General features: G+C 36.2%; 1 protein-coding gene across 1 annotated transcript in view; it reads left to right on the top strand.

Moving 5' to 3' along the window:
- Positions 1 to 17,076, top strand: part of CCDC148 (coiled-coil domain containing 148) — a 142,495-nt gene that overhangs the window by 42,959 nt on the left and 82,460 nt on the right. Inside the window, exon 4 of the mRNA XM_012640765.1 lies at positions 14,014 to 14,154. Within this exon, the coding sequence (XP_012496219.1) occupies positions 14,014 to 14,154 (141 nt within the window). The remainder of the gene's footprint in view (positions 1 to 14,013; positions 14,155 to 17,076) is intronic.

Below are 17,076 nucleotides of genomic sequence, written 5' to 3'. Positions count from 1 at the left end.
GGGGGAACCAAGGGCAACACACGTAACCTAAACATATGTACACCCATAATTTGTTGAAATAAAAAAAAATAAAAAAAAAAAATAAAAGAGGTCAGGCGAATTAAAACCACAGTAAGATACTACTGCACTCTGTAAAAATTGCTTAAATCACCCCTCTTCCCAAAAAACTAATCCTCCAAAATCTGACAATATCAAGTGCTGGTAAGGAAGTGAAACAATTTAACTTTTACACATTGCTAATGGAAATGCAGAATGATACAGCCATACTGTTAGAAAAACAGTATGGCAGTTTCTTATAAAGTTAAACATATACTTACCATATGACCCACCAATGCTACTCAGTGTCTATCCAAGTGAAATGAAACTTACGTTTACACAAAAAACTGCAGGTGAATGTGTATAGCAGCTTAATTTGTAATCACCCAAACCTGGAAACAACCTAAATGTCCTACAACTAATGAACCGATAAACAATCTGTGGTTCATCCATGCAATGGAATACTTCTTGAAGTATTCAAAGGAAACAACTATTGATACATGCAACACAGTAAATGAATCCCAAATGCAGTATGCTGAGTGAAAGCAGCCAAACCCAAAAGACTACATACTGTATAATTCCTTTTATACAACATTCTAGAAAAGGCAAAACTATAGAGACAGAAAACAGGGCTAAAGCCATTACCTTGTGAATGAAGCACTGACCAGTCTGGGAGAAAAGGCAGATTATGGACATTTTGCAGTTAAAGCTGAAAGTTTTATATTTATATGAAAGCAGTTAAATTCTTTTAGAGATCAATGAAGATCTCTAATCTATCCATTTTTCTATTATTAATACTGTGTTATATACTGGGAAAAATGGCACAGTCACTTACTCCTATTTAGTTCCACTAGTATTATGTGTCCATTAATAGGCTGTGGACTGAGGACAGGTATAAAAGGCTGAGTAACACACAGTCCTTGCCCTTAAAGAGCTCCATTGTCTGATAGGGGAGGCAACTTTAGAATAAATAATTTCAATTCAATGTGATTAATTCTATAAGAAGTATATGTCCTAGACATGGTGATGACACCAAAGACAAAATGATGATCTTGTCTCAGTCGGGTCTGGGAAGGCTTTACAGAGGAAGAGATGGTTGAGCTGAGTCTGGAAAGATGAATTACAGTTTGTTATTAAAACAAGAGGTGGGTCGGTGTGGCAAGGCATTCCAGAAGTAGGGGAAACTATCGCAAACCATGGAGGCCGAAAACAACATGGTGTGTTTGAAGTTTGGTATGAGTGGAACATGGGTTGCATGCATGAAGAAAAAAAGAATATTCTTTGACAGATAATGGAGGACCTGATATGTCATACTAAGAGTTGGAGTTATATCCAATAGAAGAGAGGTTGAAAATGGATAGCCTGAATATTAAACGAAGGCTTCATATATTTGTTTTAAAGAATGTGTATTTTCAACATTAAATTTTGGAAATTGTTCATATAAATCCAGACTTGCAGCTTCTCTTGAAAAATTGGAATATTTGGTGACCCCAGGCCTACATTCATTCCTATTGGCAACAACCAGCTAGCATCAAAAGCTGCTGCCTCCCTTGGGTGCCTTTGGGTGGATCGTGCGCCTCTCCATCTGGGTACAGTCATATCCACCACCCGTTGTCTTATACCCAGCCCCCTTTAGTCACGTTTGATACCTGTCTTCCCTCTGCAGAGATTTGAGCTTGTGCCTCTGCTATAGACAGTGGGGAGCCATTGAAAGGCTTGAGGCAGGGGAATAATATGATCAGAGTTTTCATTATAAAAGGATTAGTCAGGCAAGAATGTGGAAGATGGATTGACATGAGATAAATCTGAAAGTGAGGAGCCCGTTAGAAAATAATTGTCAAGTCTAGGAAAGAGATGATGAAAGTTTAACTGAACTTAGTAGCTTTGAGGCTGGAGGTGAGATAACAGAGTCTGGATACATTAAGAAGGATTTGGTGGCAGGATGTAAAGAGTAATGGAAAGAAGTCAAGGGTGACTCTTGGCTTGGGCAGCTGGATGATCTGTGATGCCATCAACCTAGATACGGAATACAGATTCTAAGGGAAGGATAGTGATTCTGTTGCTTTTAGAGGTTTGTTGGCTACCCAACAGGCAGTGGGATGTACAGATCTGGAGCTGGGAATTTGGGAGCTATGAGCACATTCTTGGTACTGAAGCACCACTGTGTTGAGTGGAAAGGAAAGGATCCAAAAGGAATCCCCTGGGAACACCAGAGGGTGCATAGAGGAAGTGAGTCCAGTTAGTCAATGGAGATGTACAATCAGTGTTATTAATTCTGACATGTTACTAACTGTTTAAAATATGATTTTATTTAATTATAAGTCAGAGATATTTTCTTATTAATTTCAAGAATATGCCTTAATTTAAATCCTAATGACAATATTATCCAAGGATTAGAGCCTCTCCTTATGTGATCCATGGGATGTATGTGACACAGAGGAATCACAGATGGAAAAACTAGAATGCCATAACTCATTGGACTCCTATGAAAAGACAAAGTAATTTTAAATGTTAAAAAAAAAAGGAAAACCTAAGACATTTGCATATAATGATGTAAGGAATTATTGGCTGGTTACATTTGCACTGTTATGACAGATAGCATCTTTTTTCTAGCTGAGAGTAATTATCTATAAGCAGGAAATGTACAATAGAACATAGACTTGAAAGACCAAATTCAAATTTCTAAATCTCCCAGCGTAAGTGGCAATTAGATTCACACCATCATGCTTTATATGTTCTATTTAATACATTTTTATGGATTAGGACAGAGTTGTCTCCTTGGCTGAATAGTATAGAATTTTATGTGAGGGGTCATAGCTATTCCTCTGAGAAACATATGCAGAATAAGTAATTAGAAGATTGGAGAAGTTGGAGAAATGTATAAATGAGCTTTGGTGGAGTTGTAAAACTGGCTAAATCTTGAACAGAAAACAAATTCAAAATAATGCACATTGTTCTTGTGTTTACTCAGAATATTTATTTTAGAGATTTACTAAGACTTTATGGAAAAGAATAAGGTTTCCTATTTCCATGAACATACTGTAACATCAGTATAGTATCCGGGCTCTTAGTATCTATTTGGAAAAATTTCAAGATGACTGGGTTTATCATCTTGTGAGTGCTCAGAGAATTGACGTGTGTAACTTCCATTTAGCATTTTTGGGGATAATCTGAGTGAGGCCCCTGTGCATGGATATAATGGTCCCTTAATTTTGCATTTTACCCTTTGTCTCCCCTCCCCCCTCCTTTTTTTCTTTGTTGAAGATATTGCTTCCTTTTTGTTCCCAGTGTGTTCTGACTGTTCTTTCTAGAGGAAGGTATTTGGACAATACACATATATCAACATGTACTATATCCAGTTTGAAATATTTATTGCTGAATAACATCTCAAGTGAAGTGAGCTCTGTTGATGATAATGGAAGTCACTTTTTTTTCTGATTTCCCCAGTTAATCTTCTTGTGATCCCTGTTTGAATTCCCTTCTTGGCCCTCTGTGTAGGTAAGACATAAGTTTCTCATGTGAAGAGATTAATAATACTGCCAAGTTCTTTATCTTTGTTGATTCTGTGCTATACCTAGAAAGAACTGATCTGAGTTAAGCGGAAAAGGTATTCTCATTGAAGGCTTCCTGTTTGAGTCTTACAAGCTAGGAAATCTATAAACTGTAATCACTTTTATCACACTCTATATAAATGCTTTCCTTAATTTTCATTCTCAGCAGTGGTCTCCATTTCTTAGTTCCAAAATGATCTTATTCTCATAAAAAAAAAGTGTTACAGTGGTTACTGATCTATGAGTAGTTCTCTTGAGGGTTCTGTTCATTAAAATAAAAACTGTAAGGGAAGTATCAGAGCTTTTAGGTATATGGTTATGTTAATGTAAACCTGTGAATTTAAGAATAGTTTACTAATGCTTATTTACATAACATTACATACATCTCTCACCTTCTCCTGCTATACATCATAATCCCCTAATTACAGGAAAGGATTTTAGGTAACTCCTTTTCTTCTCTGTAATCCATTTCATTTGCATTAATTAGGCCAATGCCTTGTTAGGTAAATATGCTAGATATTTTATTTTTAACCATAGCCCAAGATAAGAAAGCTCAGAATTTGCAGATTCAAAAGGGGAGTCATTTCTGGGGTTGGATAGCTTTATGGAAAATCCCTGATATTAAAACTAAACTTAGGGCTCAGCAGAAAGTTGTCTCAACTTTTTAAAGGGATGTTTGTAAGATCACAGATATCATTAAGAATGAGTTTTACTGAGTATCTTCTATGAATTTAGTACTGTGGTAGATTTTATGGATTACAAAAATTACATAAACATTGACCTTAGAATACATAGAACATGGACTCTAGTTGGAAAATGGGATATGCATGTAAAGTGGTTAATAAACTTTTTTATATAAGGTAATAAGGTGCTAAATATATGTAACAGACCTTTAATAATCCTTTACTGTGTGCCAGGCATTGTGATAGTTTCTGTGGGAGATAAAAAGGGAGATAAGTAAGTGCCCCCTATCAAAGATGGCTATATACATATGTAAGCCAAGGCCTCCATTCATAGAGTATATGCCCTAAGTAGAGTCATAATATGTTCATTATGTATTCTTTATGTATATCATAATGTATTCTGAACATTTCTATTCTCTTACAATCTAAATCCTCCTTTGCGAATTGTTCAAAGCTAGATTCTGGTCCCACCAGTGGTGAAACCTTCATGACTTTAGCCTCCCTTATTGATAAAAGGCCAGAGAGGCAGAGGGGTGAGAAGATAGGTGGAAGAAGTGTGGTCTGTATAAGGAATTGGTCAGGCTAGAGTTCCCTGTTAAAACTAAGAAACCCCAGCAGTGACATGTTAGATGGTAGTCATCTGGCCCTGAGATTTAGAGATTAGACAAGTATGTGATTGTTAACCTGAATTTTAGATACTTATTCCTCCACCCAAGAAATAAATATTCAGTGAGTACCTGCTTTGGGTGAGGCACTGTTCCTGGAATAAGGTTAGAGCAGTGAATAAGACAAGTCCCCGCCATCATGGAGCTTATTGTCTAGTGAGGAACACAGACAAGAAAATCAATTAATTAATATAATTTATATAGTAAAGTGAAATGAAATTAAGCAAGATAAGCAGTCCAAGAGTAACTGGCAGGGGTATATGTTAGACGCTATTCATGGGCACAGGTCGGAGACAGGATAGACAGATATGTGAAATCATTAGGAAGGGCACTGGATGACCTTGAAGGGGTAAAGAGCAGGAATGAGAACTTTCCAGGCAAAGGCCTGGGGCAGAGAGCGGCATGGGTGTCAGGAGTCAGGAGGAAAGGAAGAGGCAGAGGATGAAGAGGAAAGGCTGGGGAGTCATAGGAAATAAAGTCACATGTGTGGGGTCAAATCCAAATATGCCCCAAGAGATTGAATATTCCTTTGAACAAGGTGGTATTCAAATGAATAAAGAGCTGTAAAGCCACTTGAAATGGCACTACTATTAGAGTCTTGAGTAGGGGACCAAAAATGTGCAAAAATTAATTCAGTAGATACATGTGCACAGGATGAATTGAGCCAGAGTGACACACTGAAGTCAGGAGGTCAGCTAGAAAGCAACTGCAGCAGCCTGGGAACATAAATAAGAAAAAGATAAGTAAAAGGGATAGGAGGGGAAGGAGCAGGGGAGAACATTCCAAGCAAAAGAAACAGCACGTACAACATCCACGTAGCTGGAGGGAGTATGGCCTGTTCAGGGATCTGTAAGCTGGCCAGTGCACCTGGATCACAGAGGGTGAGTTGGTAATTGTATGGGATTATGAGTTGGGGCTGCAGATGTAGGCAGGACCAAACCCTGGGGACCTTGTAGTCTGTAGCTGAGAGTTTAGACTTCATCCCAAGGTCAGTGGAAACCATTGAAAGGTGTTAGGCAGAGAGATGAGGGTGTGGGCAGGGAAGGAGATATGATCAAATGTGTGTTTTGAAAATAATCATTCTGGCCTCAATAAACAGAGAGAGAGGGGGCAACAGTGGATGCAGGGAGGCTCTTACAGAACGAGGGCATTGGCCATAGAGATGGAGAGAAGTGAATGGGCCAAGAGATATTAATAGTTGGGAGGTATGGTCAAGAGGTACAGGCAACAGGACTTGGATATATGCAGTATCAGGCATAGGCAGCATCAGGATGATTCCTAAATTTCTGGCTTATGCAAATGGATGGTGTTTGCACAGCAGCCCTGTAAAGCATGCATAGTTATATCATTTTACATTAATCTGAGGTTCTAAGTGGTTAAACAACATGCCCCAGAGAACACCATTAATAAGTCACAGAGGTAGGACTCAAACTCTGGTATATGATTTCAAAATCTGGTTTCTCTCATCTCTACTGTTCTTCTGAGTTGATTGCAGTAGGAATATAAGGGCTGTGGCTCAATGATGGCAGCATAAAAGCTTTGGTCTTTATGTCACAGAGCCATGGAATCTTCATGCTGGGAGGGATTATAGAGAGCTTTCTGGTGTGTTTTTCAAGCTTCTTTGTGACCTACAGTGAGAAACATATTTTACATCACACACACACACACACACTCACACACACACACACATACAATGAAAACAAAAATTTCTTGAAACAACATTACTACATTGATATAATTTGTATTATTTTCTGATTTACTTTCTTAGATAAAAAATGCTAGTTGCTACCCATAAAATTGATTCCATTATCCATTAATGAATTGTTTGAAAAACACTCATCTAGTTCTCTTAATTTTTAGAAGATTTGAGGCCCAGACCTGGGAGGTAATTTCCCAAGATCTCATAGCCAACAGGCAAGTGAGCTCCTGTCTCTTAGCCCAGTTTTCTGAATCTTTGTCTATTATACAATTAGACTTTGTCAGTTTCATAAATAAAATTGATTGAGAGGTTTGTAAATTTTGTCCTTTAGGAAAAAAATAGCTGTCGATAATTTTCTGTTTATTGGCATTTAGTTTGTTTCTTCTTCTAAATGTTTTGTTTTACACGAAGGTTAGAGCCTCCAGGACCCAATTAAATAAAACATTGCAAGATTTTATTTTAAAAGGACATGGAACAATCAAGATAACAATAGTGCATAATCTTTGAGATTCTGAGAAAAACTAATAAAAAGCCACAGAAAATGGAAAGCAGTTATCAAAGAGTGGTGATAAAAAATGCACTTATGAAGTTGCCCAAGAAACTAAGGGACAATTGTGTAACCAAGAGGAAAAACCAAATTTTTTTTTGCTAAGCAAAAATGCCAAGTGGAGAATAGAAAGCTTTAATAATGTATGCAAAATCACCAGTACTATATTTTATGAGAGAAGTTTAAACATAAATGGAACACATAAGATAAAAAAGCTTAGGTAGGTAATATTGAAAAACAGCGGAACATTTGGAAAAAAATTTAATGGAGCTATTAGTCTGTTAAAGATTTAATAAAATGAAAATTTGAAGTTTACTCACTCAGCTGAACTGAATTTAGAAACTTAGAGCAACATTTAGAAGGAAGACAGAGAAAGAGATTTGCTTGCTACTTTTTACACATGTCCTCTAACCTTAATGGAAGTATGAATTAGTCATTGAAAATCCTCACAAGGTTTCTGGATATTTTCCCCATCAGACAAGCACAAGTGAAGTTCCGGAAGCACTGAAATGGCTAGGATGGGGGAAAGCAAGGATTGGGAGTCCCATGGTAGAGGAATCACAAAATGGTAGCATGTCTGGTAGTATACTTTTTCTTTCTAAAGACCAATCCAGGGGCAAATATTGTCAAGGAAAAATACTGTCAATCTAATGTCTAAGCATAGCCTCAGAACTTGATCCATGAACTCTTACTAAGTGCCAGATGCTGTGCTAGCCTCTGGAGACACAGCCTAGGAATAAGACAAATTTGGTCCCTGCCCTTAAGAAATTTGTAATCGATTGGAGGTATAGGCCTTTGCAAATGATTTGCTGCGTGCTCTAATAGAAGAGGGACAAGGTGCTAGGGAATTAGAGAAGAGACATCTGACCTGGATATGATGGCTTAGGAAAGGCTTCCTGGAGTGTATGAGACTTGAGTGAAATAAGTAGAATTTAGGCAGATAAAGGGTGAAGGAGACAGACTTGCTTGTTTCCAGGATTACATAGTGAATTAATAAATTATGAGCCTAGCACACACTAAGCTCTCATAAATGGCAGTTTTTAATATTTTATTATTATCTGTTATAGGCACTGGTCAGATGGTACCTTTCTTTTGATTTCCCATATAAAACAACCACATCATACAATGTTTCCATAAATATGGCTGACAGAATTTAATTATCTGTTATTATTGAAAAGCCCTACAAAATACTTATGTTTCTCATTGCTATTTGCTTTGCTTGCAGAAGGAAAATTGCAGAACATATCATATGTTAAGATGTATCTAAATAAGGAAAATATAAAATAGAATCAGAATAATAGAACTTTAATGAACTATAGAGATCATGTGATTCCATCCCTCCCTTTAACATGTGAGAAAACTGGATGAGCCATTTGCTAAAAGTAAAAATATTGTTGGTCAGTGGCAGAGATGGAACTCAGAAGTGGGTGCTCAACATTCATTTCCTTTATGCGATACTGACACTTATAATAGAATTGTTTTCAAAGCTCTCACTTTGATGTAAAATTGTGTTAATATTGTTTCCTTGATATTCCAATTATTACCTTTGAAGTTTCATTTTTTGGTTTTCTACTACTTTATTCTTTCTGATAACATATGTGTTTATTAATTTCACTTGAACCATTTTACTTTACATTAAGAGCGAGGAGTACATGTAAAGCTACTGTCCATTTTCATTTTAAGCTCTTAATTTATTATTTGCAGTAGATGAGCATATTTTAAATGTCATTTGTCCTCTGTTAGGTTAAGGTCTCATTCAAAGATTTGTACCCTGGGCAGGAATATTAAACAGAATATTAAGTAAAGACCTGGAAAAATGCCATATAGTTAGTAATCTAAATAATGCTTATAATGTGCTCCTGACTGCCAGTGTGGTGATGTTATTTCATGGTTATTATTGTTATGTTGTTATGTTCACATACTCTGTTTAAAGCTACATAATTAGCAAACCCTTTAAAATAAAACTGCTAAAATGTTCTTCTGTGCTATTCTTTTTGCTCACCGTTTGCTGAGAAGCCTTCTGTGCTTTAGTCTATTGTGCTAATATTGATTTCTTTGCCCACCTGCCAGCTTTCTTATTCTTAGGCATCTTGAAAATACCTTAATTGGTTGTCATTGTCTACACATGGGAGCCATCTGATTCCCTTGGCTCTCTCTGTGAGGACCCATCGGATAAGGATTTTTTCAATGGCACCCTTTTCCCACCAGATTCCTCACCTCATCTATTGTGCGTTCTGAAAAGCTTTTTTACCCTATTGCTTAGATACCAGTTGCTGCTGGGCCTGTTTCTCATTGTCAGTCTCCCAGCTCCCAACAACCTCCTCTCCTTTACTTTTTTTTTTTTTTTTGGTATGGTTATAATTAGAAATGATGTTGTGAATAATTGACTTCAGGTAAACTTCTATGGGTCCTTTGCCATTCCCGTGATTCCAATATTAAGTGGAAGCAATTTAGTTTTATTCAGCATTTCTTTTCTTTTTCTCATATATTATTCGAAATCTATAAACCATTGGCTTTTGATTGTTGAATTTGCAGCTGTTTCAGGATTTTCTGTTGTGTCAATCCCTTTAAAAAATCAACAAAATTTTATCATCTTTTTTGGAGAACAGAAGCAGCATCACTTAGACTTGCAAATGACAAGGAAGGGTAACTTAGGTAAATTTGTGGGTAGACTGGTTACCCCAGTTTGATTGGTCTGGTTATTTTTTTTCTATACTTGCCTTAGGCACAGAAATCTTCCCCGGTTGTAGATCTTTGTTTATGCTTTTGCTTCTTTAAATCATGTGACATCATATATGTGAAGGTCATTCAATGATAGTTCCCCTAAGTTAGTCTTAAATCAACAGATTAAAAGAGTAGTTCCAAAACCCAAATTTATTCCCACTGAAATTTATAGAAATAGTCTCAGTACTCAGAAAGGCTGAATGTAAGCTATTTTTCTTTTCACTAGTTCAATGCATCACAAATCTTCCTTCCTACTGCCTCAGAACCTTAAGACTATGGTATTTTACTATATAAATCTCTTTGGGTATATATTACATTTTATGGTTTATGTTGATTTTTAATACATTTTTAGTGTGGAAAATTTTAAACATGTACAAAAGTCTGTCTTCCCTTAACTTCAACAATTATAAACTTAGTTGAATTTGTTTCATCTATACTCTTTCCTACTCTCCCATACCCCTTGGATAATGGTGAGAATCCCAGACATCATGTCATTTCATCTGTTAGTAGTTAAGTATTGCATTTGGTCGATATGTTTCTTAAATCTCTTTTAATTCATAGTTGTCCTTCCTTCTTTTTCTTGTAATTTGTTAAAGTCCTTTAAGCTTTCTCAGATTTTAATTTGGTGATTGCATCCCCATATATAATTACATAATATGTTCTTCTGTTGATTAAATTTCCTATAACCTGATAGGTTGGTCTAGAGATTTGATCGGATTCCATTTTATTTTTTGGCAAGAATAGTTCGTGGGAATGTTATATACTTCTACCAGGAGGTAAAATGTCTGCTTGTTTCTCTGTGATGCTAAGATTATTCATTGTGTTCAATTGTAACCAGCCTGATCCATGCTTTATAAAGTTTCTCATCAACTATTAACGTAAAGTTTTTATTTTCCATTGATGATCATTAACTAGAATTCATTATTATTGCAAAATGGTATATTCTAATGCTAACATTTTTCTTATTTATTAGATTTCATTGAAAATATTTATTTTGTTGAATTAAATAAAAGTTAATTATTGAGCAGCTATGATGTACTATATAGTTCTCTGCTAGATGGTATAAAGGGAAGGCAAGGCCAGCCATGGTGGCTCATGCCTGTAATCCTAGCACTCTGAGAGGCCGAGACGGGTGGATCGTTTGAGCTCAGGAGTTCGAGACCAGCTTGAGCAAGAGCAAGACCCTGTCTCTACTAAAAATAGAGAAAGAAATTAGCTGGACAACTAAAAATATATATTAAAAAAAAAAGGTAGCCAGGCATGATGGTGCATGCCTGTAGTCCCAGCTACTCAGGAGGCTGAGGCAGCAGGATTGCTAGAGCCCAGGAGTTTGGGGTTTCTGTGAGCTGGGCTGACACCATAGAATTCTAGCCCGGGCAACAGAGTGAGATTCTGTCTCAAAAAAAAAAAAAAAAGGGAAGGCAAATGAATAGACTGTGCTCTAAGGAAACAAAACAGTATTTTCAAAATAATTAGAGAGCAATTATAGTATGGTAAGTGAAATAAGAAAAAGAGAGATGAGCATGGATTGGAGAATATTTCATGGAAGATGTGGGCCATGAGCATTTTATAAAGTATGGGGAATCTGAGGGCATTCCAAGTGGAGGAGTAGTTTGAGCCACTCCATGAAGCTAAGAGTTGGAAAGGCATTAACAGAAAGGGCACAGGCACAATCCTACCTAGAGATTACGTATTAGCTAGGTTAAAGTGGGGTGATGATTGGTAGTAACAGAGCTAAATTATTTAGATTCTATATTGATCAACTGACATCACTGTTGTGAACTTTCTAGTTTTATTCTAAAGACATTTGGCAAAAGGACTTTGAGTGAACTAGGGAACTACAACCAAGCTCAATGATGTGGAAATTGATTTGTCATAAATAAAACCTCATCTGAGCCTAAGAAATATATTATGTTCCAAGTCAGATGTAAAATGTAAAGAATAGTCATGTTGATATATATGTATAATAATAAAAAAAAAATCCAAACTACAGGGAGACTTGTGGTTCCACAGATCAAACCAGGATATTTGAAAAGGAGAGGCAGGTGTACAGGGCTTGGTGTGAAGCTGTGGCAAAATTAAAGATGTTGGGCTTAATTTTGGAAATGTTGAATTTTAAGTGCACATACAAATAGCCAAGTCTTTAAGAATTTGTTAATATAAGATTAGACCGAAGGCAAAATATAGATTGATAATGTAAATTTTACAGTCAGACACATGGAAATGATGAATTCATAGAAAAGGACGAGAGCATCAAATAATGAACAGAGAGAGAGAGAGGCTGGAGGTCAAAGAAAGGATAACATAGAGTTGGGGGTGCAGGGTAGGCACAGGTAGCAGGAAGAAGAAAAAAAGAGAGTAGTATCCATTGGTGGAGAGGCAGGGGAGAGCAATGTCACAGACTGGGAAGGAGGGAGTTTCAAGCAAGAAGAGATCGTCACCAGGGTCTGCTATCACCGTGAGGTCATGGGGGAACAGAGAACTGTCCTTTGGGTATCCAAGGAGAGATCACTGGCAACACTCAACGGGACACTTGACTTTAACTGTAGCAAGTTACAGATGGAAGACAATTTACAGAAAGGAAAGGTTTGGAAGCAAGTCAGGACGGAAGGCACAGATGAACTATTCTAGGAGTGGGGTTCCAAAGAAGAAGGTAAAAATATGTTGGCCAGAATAAGCAGCAAGTGGGGTACACTGAACTGTATTTGAAACCAGGAGTAGGAATTTCCTTGGTTATTTTGGTAAATAGGGCAAAACGTACATTTAGAAAATGAAAATTTTTGAAAAAACCTTATTTAGTTACTTTAATCATATTTGTAGAACATTATTTTATATATTTAATTTTCATTTTATATATTATCATTAATGAATGATACTTACATCAAATGTGTAATGTGTGAGGTATTTAACTGGGAATGCTAGTTTTTCGTTTTGTAAAAAGAATTTTGCCTACCTCTGCATTTCACTGCTGGCTGCTTCCTCAGCCAAATGTGTACATGGATCAGGGAAGTGTTTGTTTTTATTTTGTTAGTTTCATTGGTTTCCTGCTTACAAGGATAATGCATTTTTATCAAAAAAATGTCACCCAGCACAGGAAGGTTTAAAGAATAAATTTTTTAAATCCCATGAAGTGATGCTATTCAGAGATAACCAATATTATTATTTTGGTAAGCCCCTCTCCAAATCTCTTTCTGTGCATAGATACATAGTAGATATTTTATATTAATGAGATCATACCATAAATATGGTTTTTAATCTGCTTTTTTGCATCTAATAATATGTTGTGGATATTTCCTATGTCAATGAATACAGAGATATAGCATCGTTTTTCAATGGCAGTCACTGTATGAAGGTACTGTAATTGATTTAAGCCATCTCCTACTGCTGGGCATTTAGACTTTTTCCAATGTTTCTGTTTTAAGAAGCACTGCAGTGCACATTCCAGTGCACATTTTTTGTGCACTTGTCCTGTTGATTATCTTCTTTGGATACTTTTCCAGAAGTAGGGTTGTGGGTCAAAGGCTATGCATATTTTAAATTGTGATACATATTTATAATACATATTGTCCAGTACTCAACAGAAAAGCTGTACCAAGTATACTTCTACCAATAACACATGTAAGTACCCAGAATGTTCCTTTAAATGTCTTAAAATGATTAAACCCTGTGCAAGATCAGCAGCTGCTCTGTCAGAAGAGACTGTGCCTCACCAGCATAGCTCTCTTACTAGAGAAAGCAATAAATTTCAACTTCGTCTTCTTATTTCAGATACTGAAGACTCATCATCCTTTGGAAAGAATTTTTAAGTCCATTAAATTTGCCTGTCTTATATTTTACTTTTCTTAATAAAACACAAATAAAGTTTGCAAAAAAAAAGTCTTAAAATGATTATTCATTTTAAATGAATTTAAAATGATTATTCACACTAACATACATCTTGCACACATATCTTGCACACACATATCATACATTTATGTGCATGCAGAATTTAAATATATATTTGGACAAAATTTGACCTTTGCTTGATACAAAACCTAGTCTCATTATGACCTGTGAAATCACTTGTGTATACATAGCTATTGGAATGAAGTTTTTCTATTTATTTCAGGTTATTCAGTGGCGAGCCCACCAGGAAGAGGTAGCAAGACTGGAAATGGAAATTTCTTCCAGAAGAAGAGAAAAGGAAGAGGAGAAAAAGAAACTGTGGAAAGAAAAGGAATTGTTGCAAAGAGAGGAGAAGAAAAAAAAGGTATAAAATCTATTGTCAGTGTGACTGTGTGAATGAATATTTAATGGCATAATTGAGCTTTAATTGATCTTGGTATTTGGCATAGAATTCTCATAGGCAGTTCTGAGAAAATGCATGAGGATCTAGTGGATTCTTGCTTCAGTTTATTTGAGCTTCAAAGATTTCTTGACATGGAGGACAACCCACTTTGTTGATCTACATGAGTATAACAAAACAAAACAGACAAAGTTTGTTACTATTTTAAATCCTGCAGTAAGTAGGGACATGGCCAGGGGTGGGGAACCTTTTCATGTTGGGTGGCCACATTAATTTAGCTGTAATCAAATAAGGCCGCATTCAAGAAACTTTAATTAGATATAGTTAAAAATGTACATTATTTTGTAAAAATCTAACTACTATGTACTTAATAATTTTGAAAAATGAAAAATATTTGTGAATTTTAAAGTTAACTAACCTTTTAATGACTGTTGTGTCTGCTTTTTGTTGAAAAGCATTTGAATATTTGGTTGCAGCATAGAGGTCTGCAGTTTCATTTGATCCTCTAGATGGCTGTCAGTCATTTGTGACCTTAAGGGTGTCTGGATTTGGGTTAGGTAGGAGAATGGAGATTCTCGCAGCAACAAGTGGTTGAAAAGCAAGAAAACATTTTTCAAGCATGTTGCTGAAGGCGTGGGTATTCTACTGCATTTTTTTCATATTTCAATTGGATCTTCCTTAGCATCAAACAATGACTTTAAAATGTCATCTACTGGCCGGGAGCAGTGGCTCACGCCTGTAATCCTAGCACTTTGGGAGGCCGAGGCGGGCAGATTGTTTGAGCTCAGGAGTTCGAGACCAGCCTGAGCAAGAGTGAGACCCCGTCTCTAGTAAAAATAGAAAGAAATTAATCGGACAACTAAAAATATATAGAAAAAATTAGCTGAGCATGGTGGCGCATGCCTGTAGTCCCAGCTACTTGGGAGGCAGAGGCAGTAGGATTGCTTGAGCCCAGGAGTTTGAGGTTGCTGTGAGCTAGGATGACGCCACGGCACTCTAGCCCAGGCCACACAGTGGGACTCTGTCTCAGAAAAAAAAAAAAAAAAAATGTCATCTACTGACATCTCAATCAATTCCATCTATAGTTCTTTAGGCGCCTTGGTGATGTCAACTAGGTGAGGCTGAAATGCTAATTTGAGTGTGATGTCATGATTCTCAAAGTCAGTGAACCTCTCATTGTATTATACAATTATTAATAGTAGGTCTATAACAGCTGCGTATTCTTCAAATGATTCGCATATATCATCCTGCTCATCAGTGAACTTTGCTAACTGATCCAAATTTTTTTTTTGAAGAAGTAGTGTTTTGAAAAAACATAGCTTTTTTCAAAATGCTTGGATTTTTTGCCACATATCATATATAGATTTAGTTTTACCTTGCAAAGAAATATTCAAGTCGTTTTGATTTGACATATCACACAGAAATGCTTCATTCCTATAGAAATCTTCTTTCAATAATTCCCATTGCTAATTCTGTTCTTCATAAAATTTAACTATCTGTTCTTGCAGAGATAAAATTTTGACTAACACCTGTCCCTGCGATAGCCAATGCACTTTAGAATGGTATGGTAAATCCACACTGAATACCTCATCATTCAACTACAGCATGTTACAAAACTGGCCATGCCGTGTTGCATTTGTACCAATATAGTTAACAATAATTATTACTTGTTGCAAAGTAGCACTTAGAATAGTAGCTTTAGCACAGAGATTTTGCTGATGTAAGATACAATGAAAAGAAATGAGAACATTTGGATCTGTTAATACTTTTTTTATCTGGGCAATAAACCCTTCATTTTTTCCTCTCATACAAAGTAAACCTTCTGTACATATACTCAGTAAATTTTCCAAATTCAGTCCAACACCACTTATCTTGAAAGTTGTTGAAGACCTCTATTCTCTGTGTTCTGTTCCCAAGAGCGCCCAAAGTGAGTAACTGTTCGTAACAAAGACAATCTGTTTTGACCTGAATGAAGTATAAAACCTATGCCAAATCAGTAGTATCAGTTGATTCATCCAAAATGATTGAATAATATATATTTTCCTTTTGAAGTATTGCATGAAGTTGTTCTGTTAAATCGAAGGCTAATTCATGCAGCCAATCATTTATGGTTCTCCTTGAAAGAGGCAGTTGTTTTACCTGAAGTGTTATCAGAGCCTCAGCATCCTATGACTTTGACAGTGCATTCTTTCACAATTTCTACATCACTGAATGGATTCCCTTTCCCCCAAACATATAAGCTATTTTATAAGTTGCTTCAGTGGCATTATTTCCAGGTCTTACTGCTGCTTGAAAGAATTGTCTTTGCTTTTGCTTTTCATCTTTTAATTTCTGCAATACAAACTTTTGTACCTCTCCCTCTAATTTAAAATATTTGTGGTCCTTATGAGTGTTATAATGCTGACGAGCATTGAATTTCTTTAATGTCAATATTGCAGTATCACAAAGCAAGCAAATCATCTTATCTTTAGCAGAAACAAGATAATATTGGAATTCCCAATCCTCATTAAAAAATCTGTCCTTCCTTCAGTGTTCTCTTGGTCTTCTTTGACATTATGGGCTGTTAAGCACACAGAATTAAAAAATACTATCGAGCTGTGTAACTATTCACAAATTTCACTTCAGACAGAAGCATTGTGCACTCTTATCAAAAGCTGATAACAGACTGGTGTACCTGACCCCCATAAATTTTCGCCAACCAGCCCCTTGCAGTAGTGGCGCCAGTCAGGCAGGGGAAGTTAGAACTAAATCATGAGCATAGCAGCCGTTAATTTAGCCCTTATGGCTTACTAATGTTCTAATTGTGCCAGTCATTCTGGGAGGATTATTTCCTTGAAACTTATTTTATTCTTTGGTATTTTAAATATGTTCATTTAAAAAATAAAA

This window comes from Propithecus coquereli, unplaced genomic scaffold (assembly GCF_000956105.1).
Source record: "Propithecus coquereli isolate 6110/MARCELLA unplaced genomic scaffold, Pcoq_1.0 Scaffold157, whole genome shotgun sequence".
NCBI classification, from domain to species: Eukaryota; Metazoa; Chordata; class Mammalia; order Primates; family Indriidae; genus Propithecus; species Propithecus coquereli.
Note: the sequence above shows the minus strand (reverse complement) of the source record. Positions and strands in the feature narration are given on the sequence as shown.